This window comes from Lingula anatina, chromosome 2 (assembly GCF_051362555.1).
Source record: "Lingula anatina isolate TDL-2025a chromosome 2, LinAna3.0, whole genome shotgun sequence".
Classification (NCBI taxonomy): Eukaryota; Metazoa; Brachiopoda; class Lingulata; order Lingulida; family Lingulidae; genus Lingula; species Lingula anatina.
The window spans coordinates 48,822,576-48,845,501 of NC_141768.1; the positions used below are offsets into that span (position 1 = coordinate 48,822,576).

The following is a 22,926-nucleotide window of genomic DNA, read 5'->3' on the forward strand; positions in this document are numbered from 1 at the left end:
GAATTATTTGATATTTGATTTCCTCACTTTTCTCCGGTCTGCAGGTCCTGTAGCTGCACCTGTTCCAGGAACCAAGAGCGTTCCTTGCCGTGACCACAGTTGTCGTGCCAGATACGGAGGAAGGTCAGGGGGCCCAGAGAGTGCTCCACGCTGAGGATGAAATTCAAAATGGAGCCGCGCTCGAATTTCTGAAAAAAAGTGGAAAATAAGATCAAAAGTTGCTGACTTAATTCATCGATGACACAAATAGATTCTTAAAAATTTATGTCATACTTCATGTATGATTAGAGTTATTATCATAATAAATAGGCCAACGGTTCTAGCACGTTTTTGCAAGACAAAATTGTATTTAGTAAATCATTTTGACTGCAGAATATAAAAGAACACAAAAGTTATTTAGTTTTTTTTCCTAGCGTAATAAGTTAAGATAAAGTCAACACCATCGTGATAAAACTTAGAAGCACATTTATTGAAGATGATAACTTTGTAATCATAATGTCAAAATCGCCAGGTATACTTCAATTTTGTATATAAATATTAGAAGTAATGCAGTCTATGTTTCTGCTGAACATACCTTTCTCTTGCCGTCGCCAAGTCGCCTGACTCCCGTGTCGCCATCGTCGCCAGAGAGGATAAAGCTGACCTTGGAGGTTGTTCCTGCTTTCTTCCTCATCCCTGTGGTCACCGTGATCTGGTAGTGGTAGTTATCGGTGGGCAGGTTGTCTTCAAGGGGCGTGGCCTCCCACTGGGATAGGGAATATGTTATCAAAATGAATAATAAATTACCATAGTTTTATCTGAATGGGAATTAAAATATTTCCAATGACCCAAATCCCCTTATCAATGGATTGGTCGCGTGGGGATCAGCCATCGCTATCAATGGAACTGGTATTTGCACGGTTATTTTGAGGGACATATTTTTTTAAGCAATAATACTAGTATGTTGTATGAAGCAAACGACGTTTGACTGGTCTAGAATTCACTTAGGTTGATTCAGCTGCTTCACCTGACCTGCATGTAGTGGTCAGTAAAGCTTTCCAACTCCCGTCTACGAGTTCACAACTATAAAAGGATGAGAAAGGTGGATGCGTACCTTAAGCTTGTCCTTCTTGTCTTTATATCTGGCCCAGCCCAGCAGGATAAAGTACAACCCAAGCACGGTGACGACGGTGCTGAACACAGCCGCGTTCTCGTGAAGGTCTTTAAATTTGCTGAACACTGTGCTGAAGTCAATGGAATTTGGCGGCACCACAAAGTCACCGCCGAAGTTGGTAAGATGGGTACACAGACACTGGGTTTTCTTGGTGTGGGTCAGCTCGCCCACCTGGTGATGCAGGGAAGAAGAATAAAAGTACACCAATTATTTTAAAACTGACTCATTTCTACAAAGCAACGCTCTTAAAATGAAATGTAGTCAGTTTCAGTATAGTAAAATTAGAACTCATATGTTTATATTCCCCTTACAAATAGCGTTAATAATGTATCTTACCACAAATGTAATTCTATCAAACAGTGAAATAAGCAAAAGAAAAAGATATAGAGAAAGAACTTGTTCACGAGAATGGCATATACTCACATAGCATCCGTCAGTTCCCCAGTCGTTGGTGGTTTCATTCCAGAACCGACACCCTGAGGTATAGAGCTGCCACGAGTACGAGTGGTTGGTTTCAATTAATGGGAACGTGACCTTGGCACCTGAATCAGGTAGAATACACGAACTGTTTGAATAATTGTGTCACCGTGTATTTTGAAAACTACTTATTTTTTCTAAAATGCGTACTACACCGCACCATTAACATACTTGAAAAATCACAGAATACCTTGTTTTCGCTATTGTAAAAACCAAATGAAACGCTAATACCAGAAAAGAACATCTTAAGTATTACATTGATCATACTATATACTGCACACGTACCGTACAGCTCGACACAGATGTAGTATGAGCCGTTCAAACTGGTGACATTAGCTGGAGGGAAAAACGTGTATCGCAATTCTTCTCTGACGTCATCTTCTTCTGTGTCCACGTCTTCCTCACGTGGTATGTAGTCCACGTGGTCGTAGTGGGTCTTGTTCGGGAACTCCATGTGCTTAATGTATACCTGAAAATATATTATATGCCCATTGCGTTGATACGGGTTTTGAGTCAAAATTCCAATGGTGAACGACATTCATTTTTGAATGCCATGTATTTATGTATGTTTCTTCAAAGTAAAACTAAATATACGTTTGTCTCATAGAATGAAACACATCAATCAAGGACAAAAAAAATTGTCTGTCCTGTTCTTGTGAATAGTTTTTTATATTTAGAAAGGATAAGCGTGATGCAAGCAATGCTTATTAATATTCAAAACATTCCAATGCAAAGTTAAAGAAAAAGTAGTCCTAAAAATGAGCCCTCATTATCTGTTTTTCCTCATTTCAGCCATAATTTGTTCAAAACAATAACGAAAGTGAAAGCAGTATCTTCTCTCACCCTGAACCTGTCCTCTGGAAGCGTGGGTCGGACGATGACGTGGATGGTGCTGCCATTGGTTGGAATCTTGGTGTGATGACACTTCAGGGAACCGTCAGACAGCAGTGAGAAGTTCACTGCCTTTGGAATCACAGATGCGTCTGGAATGGTAAATATTGCGGTAAGGGCCGCCACTCACTCACAGTTATGAAGTGCTTCAACAATATTATTGCAATTATAGATATGATTTACTCATATATACACTGTTCATGTTTGTTTTGCATTTTTTATAGGAAACGCTTTTTACCGAGTTACTGTACTTTACCTTTATCAAGAACGATTTCAATGGGTTCCGATGCGTTTGAGATCTCCATGGGCGACCCGTCCTCGTTCATATAGGACAACGAGAGCACAGGCGTCTTAATGGCTGAAGATGTGTCTCCCCAGGAGTATGGGTTGTTCTTAGACGTCATCAGCTTAAATGATAATGAGAACATCTGATGTAGAGTAACATGCACCTTTATCACTCTGTACAAATTCTTACGAATGGATATTTAAGCAACAAGTGCGTACAATTAAAAAAAATTATCTAAATTAAGTTTGTGATAGCATACATATTAAGTGTGATTTTTTATTTTCTATACAAACCTTGGCACCCACGGACGCGTTCCCCCCACTGCCTTGGCTGAGGACGTCACCCGGCATGTTGAAACCACCGCCTTTAGCTTGCATTTTCTGGCTGCCTACAAGACAAGAAGATCGATAACTCCCCTATTGTCTAGGACTAGTAGCTTCGCGTGATTGTATTCATGGTTATTGTGAAAAGAGCATTATTTCATTTAAATATTCATATAGCGATAAAATATCTTGCATTTGCGTATAATAGGTAAATTACAGAAAATCACAGAAACTGAAACCTCAAGTTGAAGTCTCTTAAATATCTTAAATATCCGCAGTATTCACCTCCTTCAGTGGCATTAGTCTTCTGCAACTTAAGAGCGATCTTTGGAGATTCGATCACGATAGGCTCGGGGTTGTCCGGCTCTGTCTTCTCTAGAAGTACGTCCGTGACACCGTTGGCAGCGTTCCCAATGTTGGAGGTCACTTCTTGGTCCTGGAAATAAAAAAGATTGATAATATAGGGGACCTCTTCAAAATTGGAGTTCGAATATCTGGCACAACATCTTATTCGTCACGTTATGAAAAAAAAACAGTGAATTGTGCTACAACTATATTTTTCTATAACTAATATAGCAAGAGAAACTTCTTTTTGATTTTTCATTAGCAAAGTGTTACTCTTTCTTTACTAACATGGAGACGCTGTAAGAGCTTAATTTTGAATTTAATATTAGTTTTTTCTAACCTAGAGACGATGGAGAGCTGCAGTACTTACGTTATCTTTCTTCATTTGCAGCTCAGCGTTAAACTGTTCTATTCTCTCTGCCAGAAGGATCTTACGGTCATCGATATGTTCAAACTGCATCATGTAGATAACCTCTTCGTCGTCAAAATATTGGCACAGATCTCGGACGTCAGCGTCCAGTTTTGGGCAGCCATCTTTCGGGGTCATTGCTTCAATATCCACCTCTTCTTCCTCAAACTCTCCTTTCGGTGGCGGGAGACATTTACAGATGTGCATGCTGCCTATGTCACCGAGCTCGTGCGGCGCGCGCCTTTTACGCTTGCGCATTCTGGCCTCTTCTTTCATTTTTTCAGTGTCAATATTATCAGGGACAATGTTGCTGAAGACATTGATCATTCCTGTCATTAAATAAAGAGATATAGTATCAGTTTTACATAATCTTTTCATAATTTTCATTTGTTATCAATTAGTTACATCATATTTTGTTGCCTTTCACGAATTGAAAAAAGTATCTTTGATAAGGCCACACTTTTTTATTTTTATGGATGACATCCTCTGAGGATCCTACGGAAGCCGACTGGTGCCATATGTTGAAAAAAATTTTTTTATCTCGAAATTTCGAGATAGCATTTTGAAATTTGAACAAAAAAAAAAAATTATCTCGAAATTTCGAGATAGCATTTTGAAATTTGAACAAAAAATTAATGATAATAATAATAATAATACCCACAATGCATGAGGGATGTGAAAACGGAACTACACGAGGAAACCACATGCTCTACATTCAAAGGATTCATTTTAGCCTATCTGTTATACCCGAAAAAGCTTTGTTTGTAGAGTCACATGAATTTGAACAAAGGGGCTCAATTATTTCAGCAAACGGGACGTGAAAGATATAGACCAGGGCTTGGAATAATTTATGAGGGAAAGAGGGATGACAGGTGAGATTACTATAACACTTAAACCAGTTGTCAAAATAGCTTTGCCGCCTTGTTTTTAAAATTAAGGACATTGTAACCCTTTGTTATCATCCTAATAACGAAAGAGTTTTTTCCTGCATCCAATTATTCAATAATGCATCTGTCTTTGTGCAGATTTGAAACAATGAAAAAACTCCCGGAAATGTAAAATATCAGTATTTATATTTTTTCCTTTCGATGTATATTCAATAGCATAGGCAACTCAAAGCTTTAATCGTCAATTTAACACCTTTGTATTTTTTTATTAGCAATCGGTATGAAGAGTAATTTCGTCCCTGAACTAGATTTTATCACGAAATTGTTAGAGCTGACCAGGAGTGTATATATGTAGGCTACAATCCCGTGGCATCATTTTGGTTTAAATGCTTTTATTATAGAGCTATGAGGCCTTGAGTACAGATTATTAGTAAACAAAGGTGTCATTTTGCTTTATCAACGATAAAATCTGAACTAAGGCTTTTAAGAAAAATCGCTGGCAGGGTTTTGGAGTACTAAATGGTGTCATTAAATCGCCCTTGAAATGGTGATCTAAAGAGAACCGATTTTCTAGTTTTTACCCCAAAATCGCAAATATGACGTCACTCGTGAAATTACATGTATAAATGTTAAAAAATTTAGCCACTGAACACTGAAGATTTATTTATTACCCAAAAGAATGCATGTAAGGCAGTAAATAAGGAGTTTTGGGAGAAGGGTTAAATGTCCTTAATTATCCCTTTTGTATTTTTCTGTTTAAGGTTTACAGCCCCAACAGTTTGCCAGTACATTGTTGCAACAAGTTATTATCAATATTATTTGAACTCATTATTATTTTAATAATCATTGGTGTAGGCACCACACTTACCAGTCGAACAAAGTTCAAGCAGTACTTTGTCATGAAAAAATCTTTTTTATTTTTTCGTTACAGATAAACAATGAACGAGCAAGTTATTATCACCACGTATTTCCAGCTTGGGCTCAGCTACAAGGAAATTTTGTATGCGCTTGCTCTTAATCACCGTATCGTCTTAAGTCTCAGGACACTGAAGAGACGGTTGCGCCAACAATGTCTGTTCCGACGCAAACACTTTACAGACATTTTGGAGGTTGCAGATTTTATTATTGATCAGATCAATGAAAGTGGAAATATGCATGGATACAGATGGATGCATTTGAAGTGTTTGCAAGCAGGCAAGAATGTCCAGCGAGACACAGTGTATTTAATAATGAAGATCATAGATTCTGATGGTTTGCAACTTAGGAGAAGAGGCAGGCTCAAAAGAAGAGAATACTTTGCGCGAGGACCAAACTATTTGTGGCACCTAGACTCATATGACAAATTGAAAACTTATGGCTTGTGCATCAACGGATGTATTGATGGGTTTTCTCGTCAGGTGATTTGGTTGAACGTATATCGCACAAGCAGCGACCCAAAAGTAATTGCTGGATATTACATAGAAGCAGTGAGCGCCATGGAAGGATGCCCAAATTTAGTCAGAGGAGACATGGGAACCGAGAACGGTCATGTAGCACAGATGCAAGAGTTCTTGTCGGAGCAGAATAGCTTTATTTATGGGCGGAGCACTCACAACCAGCGGATTGAAGCCTTTTGGTGTATGCTGCGTAAAGAATGCATACAATTTTGGATGGATGTTCTGAAAGCATTGAAGGATGTTGGGGATTTTGCAGGAGACCCGCTAGACACAAGCCTCGTCCAATTCTGCTTCATGACTTTGGTCCAGGTATTAAAGCATTTTATAGTTCTATCTGTTTCGGCTGCTGAAATGAGACTAATTGATTGTCGGTAATGCATAATTAACTTTAGCACTTCTTATATTTACTGGGTCTTTCTAAGAGTCGAGAATCCATTTCTTTTTTGTTTTAATCTCACATAATGGCGTTAAATAGTTTTAATGTTTTAAATAGTTTTAGATGTTAAAACATCTCCAAATACAATACTGCATATAATCATCAGGGTGTAGTTGAATGGTGACTGCAATATTAAGTAATGTCAGTTTTGAGTTGTGGTAAATTGTATGCTAATTAACAAAATAGCCTGAAATTCTTTTTCTTTATATTTATAATAGACTGATCTGGATAGGGTCACGTCTGTATGGAACTGTCACCGCATACGACGCACAAAGAATCAGAACGTTCCCAATGGAAGACCAGTCGTTCTGTTCTCTATGCCAGAATTGTATGGCCGACGAGACTACCTGCGACCAGTCAACCAAGGACATATCGAAGCATGTTTCACCGAATGCAGCTTCAGGGATGGCCTTCCCTGTGATGAAGAATTATTTGAACTCTTCAATATTTACATGGCTGAACTTTTTTTGGACTTTCCTTCCAATGTACAGGAGGCACAGCAGGTTTACCATGCATTGCGATTAGCTATTCGACAGGATCTATAGTGTGTCGCGTTGGTACATATCAGCTGTGTCGCAGTAACAATGATTGTTCAGGGAAGTCTTGATGATCAATGCATATCAAGTCATGTTACTTATAAGCTTTATTCATGATAACAAATAATGAGTACAGTGTAAAAACAGAACAGCCTTAAAATCTGCAGGTCATGCAGTACAACAAGACACAGAACATCAATATTTTTTGCTGAGATAAACTTAATAGTATGCCGGTTATTATTAGTATTACTATTATTATGAAAAGTCACTATCATGACTTAAATCAGTTTTCAATAAGCATAACAAAAACATACTGCATGGACTACCTTTTGACATAATATTAAAGTCAACTTACCTTAGAACTTCAACACAAACATATAGAACTGACTTTTGCTGATGTAATTTTTAGAAAGAACATGTATAATCAAGAGTGAACATTCCATTGAAAATCCTTTCATTGTCTGGCGCAGTCCTACTTCTATCATCAGGATTTGAAATAAACATTTTAGATAATTATGAATTACAGTCATGTATTTATTTTTTCTGCAATTTGTTTGGGAATAACTTATGTAAAGGTAATCTGACAATGCTGTTTTTTTTTTTTTTTTTTTTTTTTTTTTTTTTGAGAGTAACATTCTTCATCATGTTTAAATATAAAGTGCTAGTGCATGTATATTGAAAAATAGTTGGGTGATACAGTAAAATTGATAGTTCTCTCAGTATTTGCACTATGACACATACCTGGCATGAAACTTTAACCCACAGTTTGATCCTTGGATTGATATCCAATATATTATTCAACTTTTACTCTATAATTGACCCCAAAACAAAAATAAAAGTGACAAAAAAAAATCATTTTATTAGTCTAACTTTTATTAACAAAAAGAAAAACACCCGGTCTACCATCAGGTGTAGAGCACAAAGATTGCTATTATAATGAAAACATCCATAATGTTTTAAAAACAATGCACACTTCTTTTGTGATTCAGAAATTAAACTTTTGAATTTATCATTATTGTATGATCACAAGGGAAAAGGATTATTATGGTAAATTACACATATATATTAAGATAAAAATCAATATCAAAATATGTTTGTCAGACATTAACCAGGTGTCTAAAAGCAATATTAGAATATCTCTATTGGATATCAGCCAAGTGTCTGAAATATTGGTTAACCAAAAGAGCTCTACCATAACATGTAATATAAGTGTAAAATGAAAAGCAGAAAATTTGGCTAAATCAAACTAGAAATTAAAAACGCAAGCATTATATGTATCAGACTGACCAGGATATGGATATTCCATTCCATCAACAAGATACATGAACAGTGAGGTTCAGAGCACAAAGGTTATAATATAATATTATGACAACGCCCATAACATGTTTTAACAACATGGAACAAAGGGTACTTCTTTGGTGTGTCAACAAAAATAGACAAATCACTTGCAACTTGCATAAACTTACAAAGCACTTTTAAAACCAACAGTTCATTATGTTTTGTAGCATGATCACACTTTTATCATCAATGTTTGATCACAAGAGAAAATTATTAATGAAAATTACACATATGAACATAAAAACCAGTATAAAAAATGTTTGTCAGACATAAACCAAGTGTCTTAAATCCTCGCTGACTAAAAGAAGGATCCCATTACATGCAGTACAAGTGTAAAATGAAACAGGCTTAATGCACTTTCAAAAACAAGGAAAAACTGCAGCTCTGTTCAACATCATATTTAGAGAAAGCTTCACGTCCCATTTACCTTAATGACCATGAAATGTCAACTTCCCTTTTCAAGAAAAGTCAGAAACAACCAGGCACAATCCAGATATTAATACTGCTTCACTTTTGGACAGTCTACATGTATATTGAGGCATTAGTTTCTTCTTTAGTTTGTAGCTTACACAATGTCCATAACCCATATGTTTTGGTTTAGAATGTTATCAAATTCGTACCTAAAGTCCATGTAACTTTCGTACAGCCTTGGAAGTTGGAGGACACACCCACATGTGTGTGCTACTGGGCGCCTCTGAAAACCAGTGAGAGATGAAAATTCCACAGAAATCTGCGGCACTGTTAACAGATCTGATCCTGTACAATATCTTAGGAATTGTCCTAATTTGTCACCATCTGCGTCTTTGACATATCTTTTAATGTGTTTTGCAACTTCTGACTCCATTGCATCCATAAACTCAGGAAATTTGAAAGACTTGATCACTCTTCGCGAAGTGGGATAAACATTGCTGTAAATTTCCTCAATTTTGTTGGGGTTAATCTTTGCATCCAAGAGACATTCCCTCATGCAATTACCAACAAATGTTGGTTTTTGGATCAATTGCGTGTGTGCAATTTCAAGGATTACAGATCTGATGTTGTCTTCTTTTGGTTTTGCTCTACATTCATATGTCTCTAGACAGTCCAATAATTCATCCTCATCAACTTGTGTGTAGTTTTCATAGGCCTGGTGAAGAACCTTCATGTCTTGTTTTGGTACAAACTTCCAAAAGTCTTCAAGCAAGCATGATTTGACTTCTTCCTCATCACTACAGATGACTGAAAAGAGAAATGCTTTTGAAAGCTTGATAGGCCAGTACCCAGTGTACTTAAACCCATACAGAAGGACTCTGCCAATTGCCTGCCATTCAGTTTCACCTAGGTCATGGCGTAGAGCAGGAACCTTAACTTCACAGCCAACCGTGCACATTTGGTAGAAAGTTTGCCAAAATTCAGTCAGCACGTCGCGGAGAACTCCCCCAGTATCTTCTGCTATTTCCCTCTCACCATTACTTAGAATCCTGGTGATTGTTATGAGTTTATCTGATATTTCAGGATCTTTAAAGTAAGACATAACTTCAAAGAAGGAAGATGTCCCCATGTGAACTATCATTTCAACAGAATATGGACTTTTTTCAGTTGTTGCATTATTCAATGCGGCCATAGACACAACAGAAGGCCCTTCATTCTGTGGCATGGTGTCATCGTCTACCACCACAGCAGTAGCATTTTCTGCTTCTGTGAGTATTGGCATTTCACTGTGTACTGGTATATCAAAGGAGATTTCACCATCAGTATAATGACCTTCAAAGCATATTGGCGAATCAAGGAAATCTTGTGAATCCTGAATATCACTCTTTTGGGCAGGTGACATTTCTATAGGCATTGTTGATGGATTTTCTGTTTCTGCAGGTGTCACCACTTCCTTGTCCATCTGCAATAGAAAAGGAATGTTATTAATAGAGGGAAATGGCATGTACACTGACACTCACAAAAACATTTACTTGTATCTTTAAAAGGCTGTTCACAGCTAAGCCACTTAGTAATGCATTACTTTTGCCATAATTGCAAAATGTGGAATGGCTATGTATTTTTAAGATAAAGTGTTACTATCTCAGCCTGTTATATAAATAAATTTGCCTTTGCACCATTTGAAGGTGTCCACACTGTGGCACAGACCACATCATTTTATACATGGCTACAGTAATTAGTTTTCACAGTCATAGTTGTTTACACAGGCTTCATACCAAAAGTAGGTCACTGCTGCCTGTGGCGTGTGGAGTGCTTTTAAAAATTTATTTAAGGGCCATTCCGTGGTATTTGGTCTGCAGACCTTAAAATTTCAAAAAAGACTGCTACTTACAAAACTTACAATTTCTGAAATCAGACATCCCAAGACACCAGAATCCAAAATAATTTTTAGGTTTTGATGATTAATTATGACTTTATTGACACTTTTATCTGGAAAAATTATAAAATAGTGTTTGGGAAGGACATTTTTATTTTTGATATGGTTTTCAAAATATTGATCATTTTTAATAATAAAGGCTTAAGACATTTAATATAGGTTATTTCCCATATTTGGCCAAGAGCATTTGATGAAAATTTATTTAATTAGGAAATAATGGATTAATTAATATCAAGTTGTCCTTCCCAGATGATTTTGGTACCTACCGGTATTTTTTAAGCTTTCTCAGTAATACAAAAGCTAAAAATTTTTCACTTCACATTCTCCTCAAACATGACATGGGTCAACAACCCATGAAAGAAATTTTAATAAGAAACATTTCAATGAGAAATTAAATGAAAATTAATAATCATTTCAGAATAACACCCAGCATTTTGTTAGGGCATGAGGCATTTTGATAGGACAATAAGAGGTCATGTGACCAATGACACCCAAACCCTTATGTCTTTCAAGATAATCTACATGTAGAACTTTAAATTATCTACCAAATATTTTTTAACTTTGAAACATTTCATTTGAATGAATAATTTTGAAATTATTATAATCTAGACAATATATAAAATTTTAATCAATGAATTTGGTTAGACTTACTATAAAATGTCCCAATACTATTCAATTATAATCATAGAAGATGAGACCTTTTATCATAGCCAAAAATAGTAAAATGTTTGGTGATGAAATATATGATCAAAGAAGACTCTGCTTACTTTTGATGTCATTCATCAAACTTATCTTGGCACAGTAAATATATCATTAAATATATCTATTTAGCCTTGTTTCACATTTTTTTAGCAATGGACAAAATGTCCTTCCCAAATGTGTCCTTCCCAGATGCCTACTTGATTTTTATATAGATCTGCAAAATTTTCAAATTAAAAAAAATTTTGGAAATACACTTTACACATATTTAGAAAGAGAAATAATCAAATATTTATATTTTGCTTTAATTTTTAGAATATCTCCACAGACAGAGCAGAGTTTTGGTGTTAAAGTTGAAAGTTAAAATTCCATGTCCATTTCACGTCCTTCTCAGATGCTTACTAATTTTTACTATTTTTCCTAAATTATTATTTTTTTAATCCTAATTTTTTTTTTGCCTAAACATCACTCACATACAGAGGAATAAACACACCAAAAATTTGGAGAACAACATTTGTATCAGTAAAATAAATTAATGCATAAAAGGTTGTTTATAATGTGAGATATAGAGGGTGGAGTGAGAGTATATTGTGGAGAGCACTAAAACATCAATGGATATAAAATAAAAAAAGTCAGTGAGGTGTTTTTTGATCAGATTTTTTTGCACCAGGCAAGTAATGCCAGTACCTATGTTGAGCCCTGAATTATAAAATTGGATAGGAGCCTTGGATGGCTGGTTGTGTCATTGCGTAAAAATGTATGGGAATAGGTCCGTCAATGGTTGACATGTTTGTATTAACACTGAGATGGTTATTCTAGAATAATTTGGTGGACAATCAGTATAATAAAACAAAAAGTTCAGAGTGCCTTTTATCTCTTGCTCAGATATCAATGTCAGAGGTAAACAAGGGTCCCATCTGTGAAGCTCCCCATTTCCCTGACACATGAATGCAACTTTTTATTCTGTGACCTTCGTGGAATGCGATAATTATACCCGGTGATTCGAAATTTTTAGTTTTTTTTATTCACTGTGATTTGTGAATTTTACTTCCCGTGAACTGTGATCACTACCCCCAATGGGAGTACTACACGTAGTGCCAGTACAATGTATGCACTCCATTCTGAGGAAAGAACACGTACTACTGGTATATTTTTACAATATACTATAGGTTTCTAACGATATAGGATATAACGATATAGGATTCTAACTACTGCAGTAGTGTTTCCTTTAAATCCAAAAAAATTCTGCTGCTAAACGTGTCTAAACATACCTTTTCTTCCAATAGCTTAATTTGGGTGTCGCTAATCCCTCTTCCCCTCATGAAGTCTTCCAAATCCTGGTCCATATCGTTACTTCCCGTTGGCAGAAATAATTGAGTCCCTTTGGTCAAATTTATGTGACTCTACAAAAAAACAGCTTTTTCGGGCATAACAGATAGGCTAAGATGAATGAATGTAAAGCATGTGGCTTTCTCGTGTAGTTCCGGTTTCACATCCCTCATGCATTGTGGGTATTTTATCTATTATTATTTTTTTTTATTCAAATTTCAAAATGCTACCTCGAAATTTCGAGATGAAATTTTTTTTGTTCAAATTTCAAAATGCTATCTCGAAATTTCGAGATAAATTTTTTTTTTGTTCAAATTTCAAAATGCTATCTCGAAATTTCGAGATAAAAAATTTTTTTGTTCAAATTTCAAAATGCTATCTCGAAATTTCGAGATAAATTTTTTTTTTGTTCAAATTTCAAAATGCTATCTCGAAATTTCGAGATAAAAAAATTTTTTTCAACATATGGCACCAGTCGGCTTCCGTAGGATCCCAAAATCGGTGCGAGCGGGCGAAAAAAAAACAGTCCCAAAAAAAAAACTGCTTAAGAAAAGTTATGTTTTCAGTACACAGCTGGAAACACTAATTTACCACAGAAACATGTATCAAACTAACAACATGCCTTTATCCATGCTCTCAAAATATTAAAGCATTGTGAATAGGGCCTACTTCGTAGAAAGGTAAAAAGTTATGAATATATATGCTGCATATTACCAAATCTATTTAAGGTTATTTCATGCATTCTGTTGGTATAGCAATCAATAAAACAAATATCAAATAAACAGTGTGTCTTTATTTGTACTCTCAGAAAATTAAAGCATTGTGAACACTACACAGACTTGTTAAAAAAATGAAGCAAAGATAGGCCTATGCTTCCTACTTCCAAATCTAAAAAAGGTAATTTCGGTCGATGCCATTTTGTCTACTTCGACTCACACTTAGCAGCCAACTATCGGGTGGCCTGTCCGACCTTCAGTCCACCAAATACCACGAAGCTCTTGTCGACCCTTTTTTCGCTACAAAAAAACCTGGTATGTGCTGCTTTGGACAGAATGTCACTGAAATTTTCCGGGCGATGATCGCTGGCCGCGGCCAGCCTTTCGTATAATTGTAAAAAGATGATATCTCCATGTCCAATATCAATGGCAAACCAATCCAAAACGACGGCCCCCGTTCTCTTTATGACTTTAATTTACGTGTATTTTGAAATTAATGCTAGAGAAGAATTTGACGGCAAAGCGGCCATATTTCCACGTGGTGATAATACGCATGCGCAGAAAGCTCATTTTCCGCTTCGGAACTACTCGGATGTCTCCGCAGGCGACAATGACAGTATGGAGCTTGCGGAATTAGCCGAGGATTGCCGATTGCATTTTCCGGCAAATTCAACAGTAATTCAACAGTAACTAATAAGATTATAAATAAAAGCTTTACATTCACAATCCACATAGAGCTGCCAACAATATGACATGGTGTTACCAACCTGCGCCAACTTCTTCCACTTTAGTGATGGGTTCAGACAGAGTCAGTTCTCTGGTTTTGCCGGCCATCTTGCTCACAGCTGATGATGCCTTTTTCTACAATATTTAAAAAGATTATCATACTAGCCGTTAAACCTTAATAGTTTTGAAGATTGGGCCCTATGTTTGCTAGAATTTTTTGTGATAAAAAAAAGCCATTTGGGTCGAAGGAATTGATAAACCTCACAAAAATACCCAAAAATTGATATGTTTGTAATGCAGATGAATAAACACTAGTTTTGTCACAAATGTTCAACGATTACAATACCCTCCAGAACACATAATGTAGCTACCTTATTGTCATCCTTGCCGCCGCCACTGTTGCCTGTAAGGGCCCCCAGAGCGTTCGTGGCTCCTATAATTTGACCGGTGTCTTGGAGTTTCTCCGCAACCTCGTCCACAACGCCGATTAAGTCTCCAACGACGCCGTCATCAGAATTCTGAAATAACGGCCCGTATAAGATGAAATTTATCGCATCAACAGTAGATAAGTATCATAAATTATTTGTTCATTTACATAATGCAAACTGTTTTAAATTATATGAATTTATCTATAATCTATTATCTTAAACTTGATGTTGTTTGGATATATAGTAAGTAAGGTAACCGAAAACTGAAAAGGTATTATCTATGGCATCAAATCTGGCCAACCTCTAAATCGGTCACTTACATTGCCCATACTCTTTGTGGCAGTTCCCAAAACCATGACAACAGCGCCCGTGTCTCCGCTAGCCAGCAGCTCTTGTAGGCGGTTTAACATTCCCTCCAAAGTGAAATTGGAGTTCCACACCTGGAACCGTTGACTCATGTTAGAAACACGATCGTCCTTGGACACAAACAGGTGCATCACATAACTGGAATTAAGACCGAGATTAGAGGCGGCAAAGCGAACTTTCTTTCCTCTGAAATCCACATATTTTGTTTCGGGATCTTTGAAACATTCGCTCTCGCCATCATCATCTGTGGGGAACGCGTGGATGTGAACGTTCGAGCTGTTGGTCACGTGTCGACTAGTGTTCCTAAGACCCTCGAGGTCGTATTTATCAAACTCCTCTTTCACGTCCATGGGGTAGCAAAACAGATCCAAGATGAACGCGGGATCCTCTGTAGCTTCCTCATCAGGGTCGTGGCTCGCACTCATATCGATGGTCAAGGAGTCGTAGTAGACAACGCCACGGATGGGTTCACCTGCTATGTCAGCAACAAGTGGTGTCTTTGTGATCTCCAGGTAGAGGTCTTCTTTAGAGTAGGTGACATGGTGCTGCAGGGGAGACACTGTGGCCACCAGTCGATACATACCCCAGGGAAGGGTGAGGGGCTCCATTCTAAACCGCGTCCTCTTGTCAAGTAAGGTACATATTTCGTGAGTTGGTCTTTCCAGAATTGGATCCATCTCTTGGTGTATTCTAAACACCTTCCAGGAATATGTAGCTTTCTTAATGCCTTCACAATCTATGCTCGCCGCTACGTCGACGATTACCTTCTCGGAGCGCATGCGTTGGTATGGAGATTCTAAGCTGGTTGACAGCCCTCTAAACTTGATCCTAGGTCTGGCACATTGCCGCAGATCCAATACTTCCGATCTCGAAACTATGTCTTGACACAGAATGTTCTGAACGTATCCAAACTTGTTGCTCGCTGTGACCTTCACCAGGAAGTTGCCCTCCTTCATATATTTGTGGTAAACGTGCACGGTTCGGCCATCTTCAGACCTAGAGTAGTCCTGTGGTGAAGCGATCTGGCCGTCCTCTGGCACTCTGAACCCGTCATAATACAAGTTAGGCTGTGTAGACAAGGCGCCCTCTGTCGTTGGAAGGGCTTTGTTTGGTCTGGTTGGCACTAACACATCCCCACTGCCTTCCATGTCGCCGCTTCCTACCTCCACGGCTGCCAGAGACTCCAGAGCGATCATCCTGTGGTTAAAGGGGGCCTGTTGCCATGTACCGTTCTTTGATTCACTCCAGTCGGTTGAGTTGACGGCCCTTCTTTTGCGAGTGGCAAGCAGGTCGTCTTCTACTAAGGTAACGTTGTCAAGTGGAGTCTTGGACAGCTCAATAGCGTTAAGTGTATCGTTGCTGGTTATAAAAGAATCTGTGGCAAGACTGGGAGCCTGAGAGGTCGTGGTGTAATACGTCTCTGGTGTTGTAGTGGCGATGTCGTGTGGTAACACAACCATTATATTCCCGTCACCGAAATCTACGGTATAGGTGACAGCAGACCCCGTTGGACAGTAGATCTGGACGTCAGCAGTGTCTTCACGCACCCGCACGCGCTCCGTCCTGGTCGTGAGGTCCACCCATGTCAAGTTGTCACCAACCTGGATGAGGTGGTATAAGTCAATAGAGCTTATGTTATTGGACACAACTACTTTCACATTATAAATACCAAAATCTGCATATCTTCTGAAGTGAACAAAGGGCTCGCCATCGTCAGTAACTGTGACACCATGCACGAATTCTTTCTCCCCGTCTTGGTAATAGAAGATACACGTTAACGGGATAGACGGCATCCCTCTGTCTGCCACCACGGTGAAGTTAACAGCATCGTATGGGTGGGTGACATTGGAGGCGTAGAACTCGGCGTACGAGAGTGGCCGCTCCACAGTCACCACCTTGTATACTGATACGTAGTGCACGTCGTTAGCCGCCTCCACCTTCACGTGGTACAGTCCCAAGTCAGTGTAACTGTGTGTTTTCGTAACGCGAACGGGTCGCTCCGCGCTTTGGATGTATAATTCTTCCTCAAAACCATCTCCGTAGTCGATAAGGACGTGGATTGGATCGCCCCGGCCAAAGGTGAAAGTGAACTCAATCGTGTCATTTATGACTGTATGGTACTTGTCAGCTGCAATTGTCACGTTACCAATCTCCTCTTGAACGTCCAGAATGTGTTTCAGAAACATCACGTGGTCATACGTCACGGTCAAGAAGCGCCCTCCTGGTTTATTGAATACTTCCCCGTCGACCAACAGGGACGAATTTTGGACCTGGTACGGGACAGCTTTTTCGTTGACGAGAACATGAACGTTTGATTGAAGAGAGTCCACGGCAGTGAAAGGAAAGACCACCTTGTCTCCAGTGGACATCAACGTGTGGTCAAAGTACCAATTACGAGCACGGATTATTTCAGAAGTACTTCGCTCTCCGAACTTGTTCTTGCAAGTTGCAGAGGTTCGATAAAGACCAGGCAGAGAATAGTTGTGATACACATCATGGCTGCCGATGAATTCATTGAAGGTGACTTCAAACAGGGGAGAGTCGTCGCCGAAATCCATGGTGCACGTCATCGGTGCTCGTCCAATTGAGGTCAGCTGGTGTCGAATATACCGAGAAGCAGTTGACTCCTCGTATGCTACGAGGTCCACCACCTCCGGTCTTTCGCCTTCGTCCACGAACTGGATTTCGACGTCGATTGTTTCGGTTCCTGCCACCGTTCGTCCCAACACAGTGACGTTGACGCTGTAAGTGCCCGGATTTTTCCACGAGTGACTGACATCTGGTTTGGTTGTTTCGACAGTGACGCCATCTTTGAAGTCAACAATATACCACACATCTTCGTCAGCGTCGGACGTGATCCGAAGAAGGACTTCTTCTCCTGGTAACGTATAAGGTTTCTGCGAGAAAGTCTCCTTCTTGACCTGCACTGTGACCTCGGCCATTGTGTTGGTCACGTGACTGACGATAAAGACCTCCCATGATCCTAAGGATGGGTCGCAGGTTGCCTGGAGATCTCGCAAGTCCTCGGGAGTATCAATGCAGCCGCAAAGTTTGTTGTCTTGAAGAAGCGCCACTTTTCTGCCTGACACGTGACAGTGTTGACGACAGACCATGACTGGGTGTTGAGACTCTGCGACGTCCGTTGTTTCCACAGCAACGGAAGCCAAACAGCCAAGACGGAACAAATTGGTGTCATCTGAAAGTAGAGACAAATGATCTGCATAATATCTAGGTATATAAGCATGAATATAATAAATATACATGTAGCAGTCACAGACCGATTTTAAGTTTAGATTGGAATTATTTGTTTTTTTAACCAATTAAACTTAGTTGTTAATTATTGATAAGATAAGTAAACTGAAGATTTTGTTTGTGCATTGACTGTTTGACTCCATATTGATTTCCGTTAGCATTAAAAAAAAACCAGAGACATTTCTAAGTGGCTCAAAGCCAGGGTATTCCCTTTGGACCTGGTTACCATGAGGACGTTGGTTATTATGGGGTTCGCCTCAATTTAATTATCGTTATGGCCCATTCATTTGTGAACCACAGGTAGTCTAATCACACAACCAGGTATTGAATACATACTTAATACGATAAATCAATATATTTGTTGATTGTTTGTCTCCTTTAAATTTTTTATGATTGTTTTAACGAATAAATAACGAAAATGCTTTTGCGTGCGGTATAAGGGGGGGGGGGGGGTAGTAGATTTGATCATCTACCAAAGTTTTCATTTATGATCGTTTTAGGTTACCGTTCTTTACAATGTGTTGCAAGATAAGGCAGCAGAACATTGAACATTTAACCATATGCTAACATGCATTATGAACATAACATCATAACAAACACAGAATGTTATTATAGCGTTACAATAACGTTTAAATTACCAAAAGACGTAATGGTAACGATATGGTAACGTTATAATACGTTCTGTGCTTGCTGTGATTGGGATAAAATATCATTTCGTGTGTTTTGTGGGTATCCGTATGTCACTTACCGATATTCTGGAGCTCCTCTATGGTCAGTATGTAAGACCAGTGTCGAACGGTCCGGACATTGCCGTCAAATACCTCTGCCGAACTCACTTCATCATTGGCTTTACCCACGAGAAGTCTTGGGAAGGGATCAATGGTGTAAGGAATACGGAGCCTTGAGGCGCCATCCCGGTTTTCTTGAACCAGAAACCCGTCAACAAAGACGGTGAGACCGCGTTCTAGGTTCCAGACGAGGGTGACCGTTGTCCACTTCCCTGCGTCCAGACCAAATCTGACCGTCCACAGGGTGCCTTGCTTTGCCACCCCAACTTCGAATTCCTTCCCATAGTTCTGCCTAATATAAACACCTTCAGAGGCTGCCGTCTGACCACCGTTGGATATGAAATATGTGTTTTTGTGTTTTGGCGGCTGTCTGGAAGGGCGCAGACTAACGGCTAGTGTCATTCCTTCGTCACATTTTGCTAAATTTCCTCTGCAGACATGCGGCGTACTGCCCAGGTCGTGGACTTGATTACTTACGGTTCCATTTTTGTCGTCTGCGTCAAAAAGTACTGAAAATGATAAACACAATATCATGAATGGAAAGACATCTTGGTATAGACTTGTTACTTCCTTCTTGGGTCTATTTGGTGCCCTCTAACCATCAATATCGCTTATATCTATCTTCATTTTATGTTTTCTTTTGCGTTTTTTCCTTTCATGTGTGGGGCGTTTTCTCATAGATTCTCGTAGATATTTTTCCTGCATACTTTCTTTTATATTTTATTCTGTCTCCACCCTGTGTTATATTTAAACCTCGTTTGTATTAAGCCATCTTCATTTAATTCTCAAATCCTACATGAAGTTTATTAATGTTCTAAAATAAATATTATCAACTACCTGTTGTAGGTATAGGCAATCCCTGACCAATAGAGCATTTAGAGATAACATGTATTTAATGTTGAAGAAATGTGTGTTGAAATCGACCGTCAAGATTAATCTTTTCAATGTTCCCTTACGGTATGAGTCAATGCTTATTTACAACTAAAGAATCAGGGAAAATTACGTTGTAAAAATATTTTAAATAATCATTATAAGATAAGTAATCTTAATCTTATATCCTATCGATCAAAGTTAGAAATGCTTGCGACAATTGTACAAACGTCGTGAAAGGTTCAACGTAATGCCAGTTGAATATTTGGAAGTGCTCTTTTAAAATATATCTTACTGCTCTCTTTTGCTTCTATTTCTTTAAAACGTGATTGATTTCCTTCTTTGAAATACGTGAACAAATGTTTAGCGTAGAAGATTATGAGAAAATCATGCACTAAGTTAATAGATTGATAAACTTTTAAATAGACGAGTTCGAAGTGACCCGCATTTTAATCCATTGCAGCAGTTAATAATACACGGCCATTGTAACGCGTTTTTTTTTTTACATTGAGAAAATTATATAAAGAAAGCGGACAGTACCTTCAGATCTACTGCTGCTGATGAGGCCAAGTAAGAGCAGTGCTGTCCATAGTGTGCCCATTCTGGTGAGTGTTCTAGTAAAGCTTGTCGTTAATTTGGTTTCAAGGAAATTTTCTTGTTTTCGCTCATTGCGTGCGCAGATACCGTACTTCTCCTTGAACGAGCCCTTTGGGACGCCGCTACAGGTAACAAATATCATTAAGAAACGCTGTCGTCAATATTGTATTATTCATAACCAGTTGATTAAATGTTGATTACAGTGTGGCGTTTTTCTCCAAGTTGGAATGGCGTCCTAGCGTGATAACACGGGTAGCCGGGAATTAGAATTGATTTTGGAGGCGAATAACGCAGGGGGGCACAGTGTTCAACTGCGTCTTCTCTGGGATGGCTCTGGCATTTCACGGTATCAGTGACGACAAAATCATAAAGTCAAAGGATCTTTAGTAGGTTTAAAGGGGGTGACGATTTTCATAGTTTGAAGTATTTTAGGCGTTCCTAGTGCCGACATAGCCTTGTATGCTTTTCTTATTAAGAAAACGACTGGTGGAGAACAAAGTCGGTGATCAGATGGGCTTGATGGATTGCATGCCTCGGAATCGTGATGCAAAATATTTTTGGTTGCCTTCGATTTTTTTCATGGCCTGGTTAAGTGGAATAACATCGTTGTTTTATGATTTTAAAAAATGAAAAAAGACATCACTGCGATTCCTTGATGCCTATTGCTTTTTCCAAAAACTTTATCAGAAATCTTTTGTCTTATGCAATATTGGTTTTAATATTTCAATTTGGGGTTTTAACGTCGCTAAAATTATATTTTCCAATATGATATAACGTAAGGGTCCTATTTATCCAGAATGTGATAATAGGCTGGACGGGAGAGAGCAGGTACATCCCAACACAATCCTGTCATCTCAACTGACGCAATCTGAACTGAGCTGCAGCTCGGCTGTGCCTTTACAAGTTTTGTTTTCTTCGCACCTGTGGGGGAGAACCAGACAAAAAAATGACAGATTGGATACTTATTGACAAAATAGTTTTTTATTTCGAATTGACATAATCACGGCCTTATAAAGGAAGTGGACGTTTATTGATAATTTTGAGTAATTCTGGGTGCTTTGTAATTTCCCGACTCCTTTTATCCCAGTGAAATCCCCTGCAGGCTGTCGCGGCATGTCACCCGCAGACAGTGAACCGAGAGAGAGACTCCACGTAAAACTTTGTAATTTAACTCGAAGGTACAGACCCATTATACGTCCTCGGCCATTAACGTCCTATATTACGAGAGATAAGAAGGTCTCAAACGCCAGCTCGTAGCGCTAAAATGACTCGTAAAACCTCCTTGTCTCTGTGCTTTCTCACAATCTGTGCCACTTCCGCTGCTCCCGTACCTGTCAGCCGTTTCTTTTCTTCTTCTTTCCACCTAGCCACATCTTACCACAAAGGTGAGCGCTGACTGACAGTTACCCTACACCACGAGCCCGCGGCGTCAACAGGCTTTCACCTCGCTCTTCTACCTGCCTGTTTACACACATAACAACACAACTGCCTTAAGAACAACAAACTTAGAGCCGAGAACATGAAAACAGTGAAATAAGCTATGTACACTTTGCATTTAGAAACGCCGGGCAGGGTCAGAGACATTTTTTCACAGTGAATAGTTTACATAGGTGTCAGTCTGCCATCGAAGTTGGTACAATGAGAGTGACACCATCACAATCGTTTCCATGTATATCGTAACGGCGGAAAATGCCATACTGATTCTCAATGAAACCACTTAAATGGGCGTGGGTTCTCCCTACAGGTGAACCAGCCAAGCGCGGTCATTGTGAATACCCGTCCCCCGTCACGACTACACCGAGTGGGGCCAGCCACGTGAAGTTAAATAACGTACTCTATGCTTCCTCGGTAGAATATGTTGTTATTTAGACATCAGTGTATTTCGACTTAGAGAAAAATGGTTTGACAAGATACGCTACCCGGTCCATCCCTGCGCAGAATTAAGATCAGTGATAGTCGTAAATTGAAAATCGTTGTACCATCTCTCCTTGCACGTAACTGCTCACGAGAACATCTGACGAAATAAATAATGACATAAAGAATCAGTTTAATAAGATAAAAAAAAACATTGTTATTACTGTTTAGGATTTTCCCATATGAGAGTTTGTAAAGTCCTGGGCAAAACTCATTTTCTACCCGGCTCTGTTGTATGTATAGTTAATACGTTTAACCTGGATTTTCGTACTTTTTCCTTGCGGCGATTTGCGGCACAATGCCACCGCAGTACTTACATATCGGGACAATTTGGTAGCGATGTGAAAAACCAACTCCTAATCGATGCATAATTGGGT

The 22,926-nt window shown here is 38.8% G+C and overlaps 3 protein-coding genes across 3 annotated transcripts in view; 1 reads left to right on the plus strand and 2 right to left on the minus strand.

The window, feature by feature from the left end:
• The window catches only part of LOC106161002 (uncharacterized), a 29,171-nt gene extending 6,376 nt beyond the window's left edge, over positions 1-22,795 (minus strand). Inside the window, exons 1-15 of the mRNA XM_013537826.2 lie at positions 20,579-22,795; positions 19,129-19,677; positions 15,083-18,324; positions 14,706-14,852; positions 14,376-14,469; positions 3,846-4,213; positions 3,416-3,566; positions 3,101-3,195; positions 2,778-2,928; positions 2,474-2,613; positions 1,916-2,099; positions 1,577-1,695; positions 1,094-1,324; positions 575-745; positions 28-188 (exon numbers count right to left, since the gene is read on the minus strand). Coding sequence (XP_013393280.2) covers positions 28-188; positions 575-745; positions 1,094-1,324; positions 1,577-1,695; positions 1,916-2,099; positions 2,474-2,613; positions 2,778-2,928; positions 3,101-3,195; positions 3,416-3,566; positions 3,846-4,213; positions 14,376-14,469; positions 14,706-14,852; positions 15,083-18,324; positions 19,129-19,677; positions 20,579-20,777 — 6,002 coding nt within the window. The 5' untranslated portion in view covers positions 20,778-22,795. The remainder of the gene's footprint in view (positions 1-27; positions 189-574; positions 746-1,093; positions 1,325-1,576; positions 1,696-1,915; positions 2,100-2,473; positions 2,614-2,777; positions 2,929-3,100; positions 3,196-3,415; positions 3,567-3,845; positions 4,214-14,375; positions 14,470-14,705; positions 14,853-15,082; positions 18,325-19,128; positions 19,678-20,578) is intronic.
• On the plus strand, positions 4,452-7,704 carry LOC106162499 (uncharacterized). Its single transcript, XM_087006888.1, has 3 exons — positions 4,452-4,756; positions 5,703-6,516; positions 6,862-7,704. Exons 2-3 carry the CDS (start codon positions 5,710-5,712, stop codon positions 7,186-7,188), a joined length of 1,134 nt encoding a protein of 377 aa, XP_086863014.1. The 5' UTR covers positions 4,452-4,756; positions 5,703-5,709; the 3' UTR covers positions 7,189-7,704.
• Positions 7,269-13,276, minus strand: LOC106182062 (uncharacterized). Its single transcript, XM_024076251.2, has 2 exons — positions 12,835-13,276; positions 7,269-10,390 (listed from the first exon to the last, which is right to left on the minus strand). The coding sequence occupies exons 1-2, from the start codon at positions 12,907-12,909 to the stop codon at positions 9,083-9,085; spliced, it is 1,383 nt and encodes a 460-aa protein (XP_023932019.2). The 5' UTR covers positions 12,910-13,276; the 3' UTR covers positions 7,269-9,082.
• Positions 22,796-22,926: the final 131 nt, after the last annotated feature.

Coding starts and splice junctions, on each gene's coding strand:
- LOC106182062 (XM_024076251.2), bottom strand. CDS start 12,909: ATGGACCAGGATTTGGAAGACTTCATGAGGGGAAGAGGGATTAGCGAC. Junction 10,391..12,834: donor TTAAGCTATTGGAAGAAAAG/GTATGTTTAGAC, acceptor TTTCTATTGCAG/ATGGACAAGGAAGTGGTGAC.
- LOC106162499 (XM_087006888.1), top strand. CDS start 5,710: ATGAACGAGCAAGTTATTATCACCACGTATTTCCAGCTTGGGCTCAGC. Junction 6,517..6,861: donor GCTTCATGACTTTGGTCCAG/GTATTAAAGCAT, acceptor TATTTATAATAG/ACTGATCTGGATAGGGTCAC.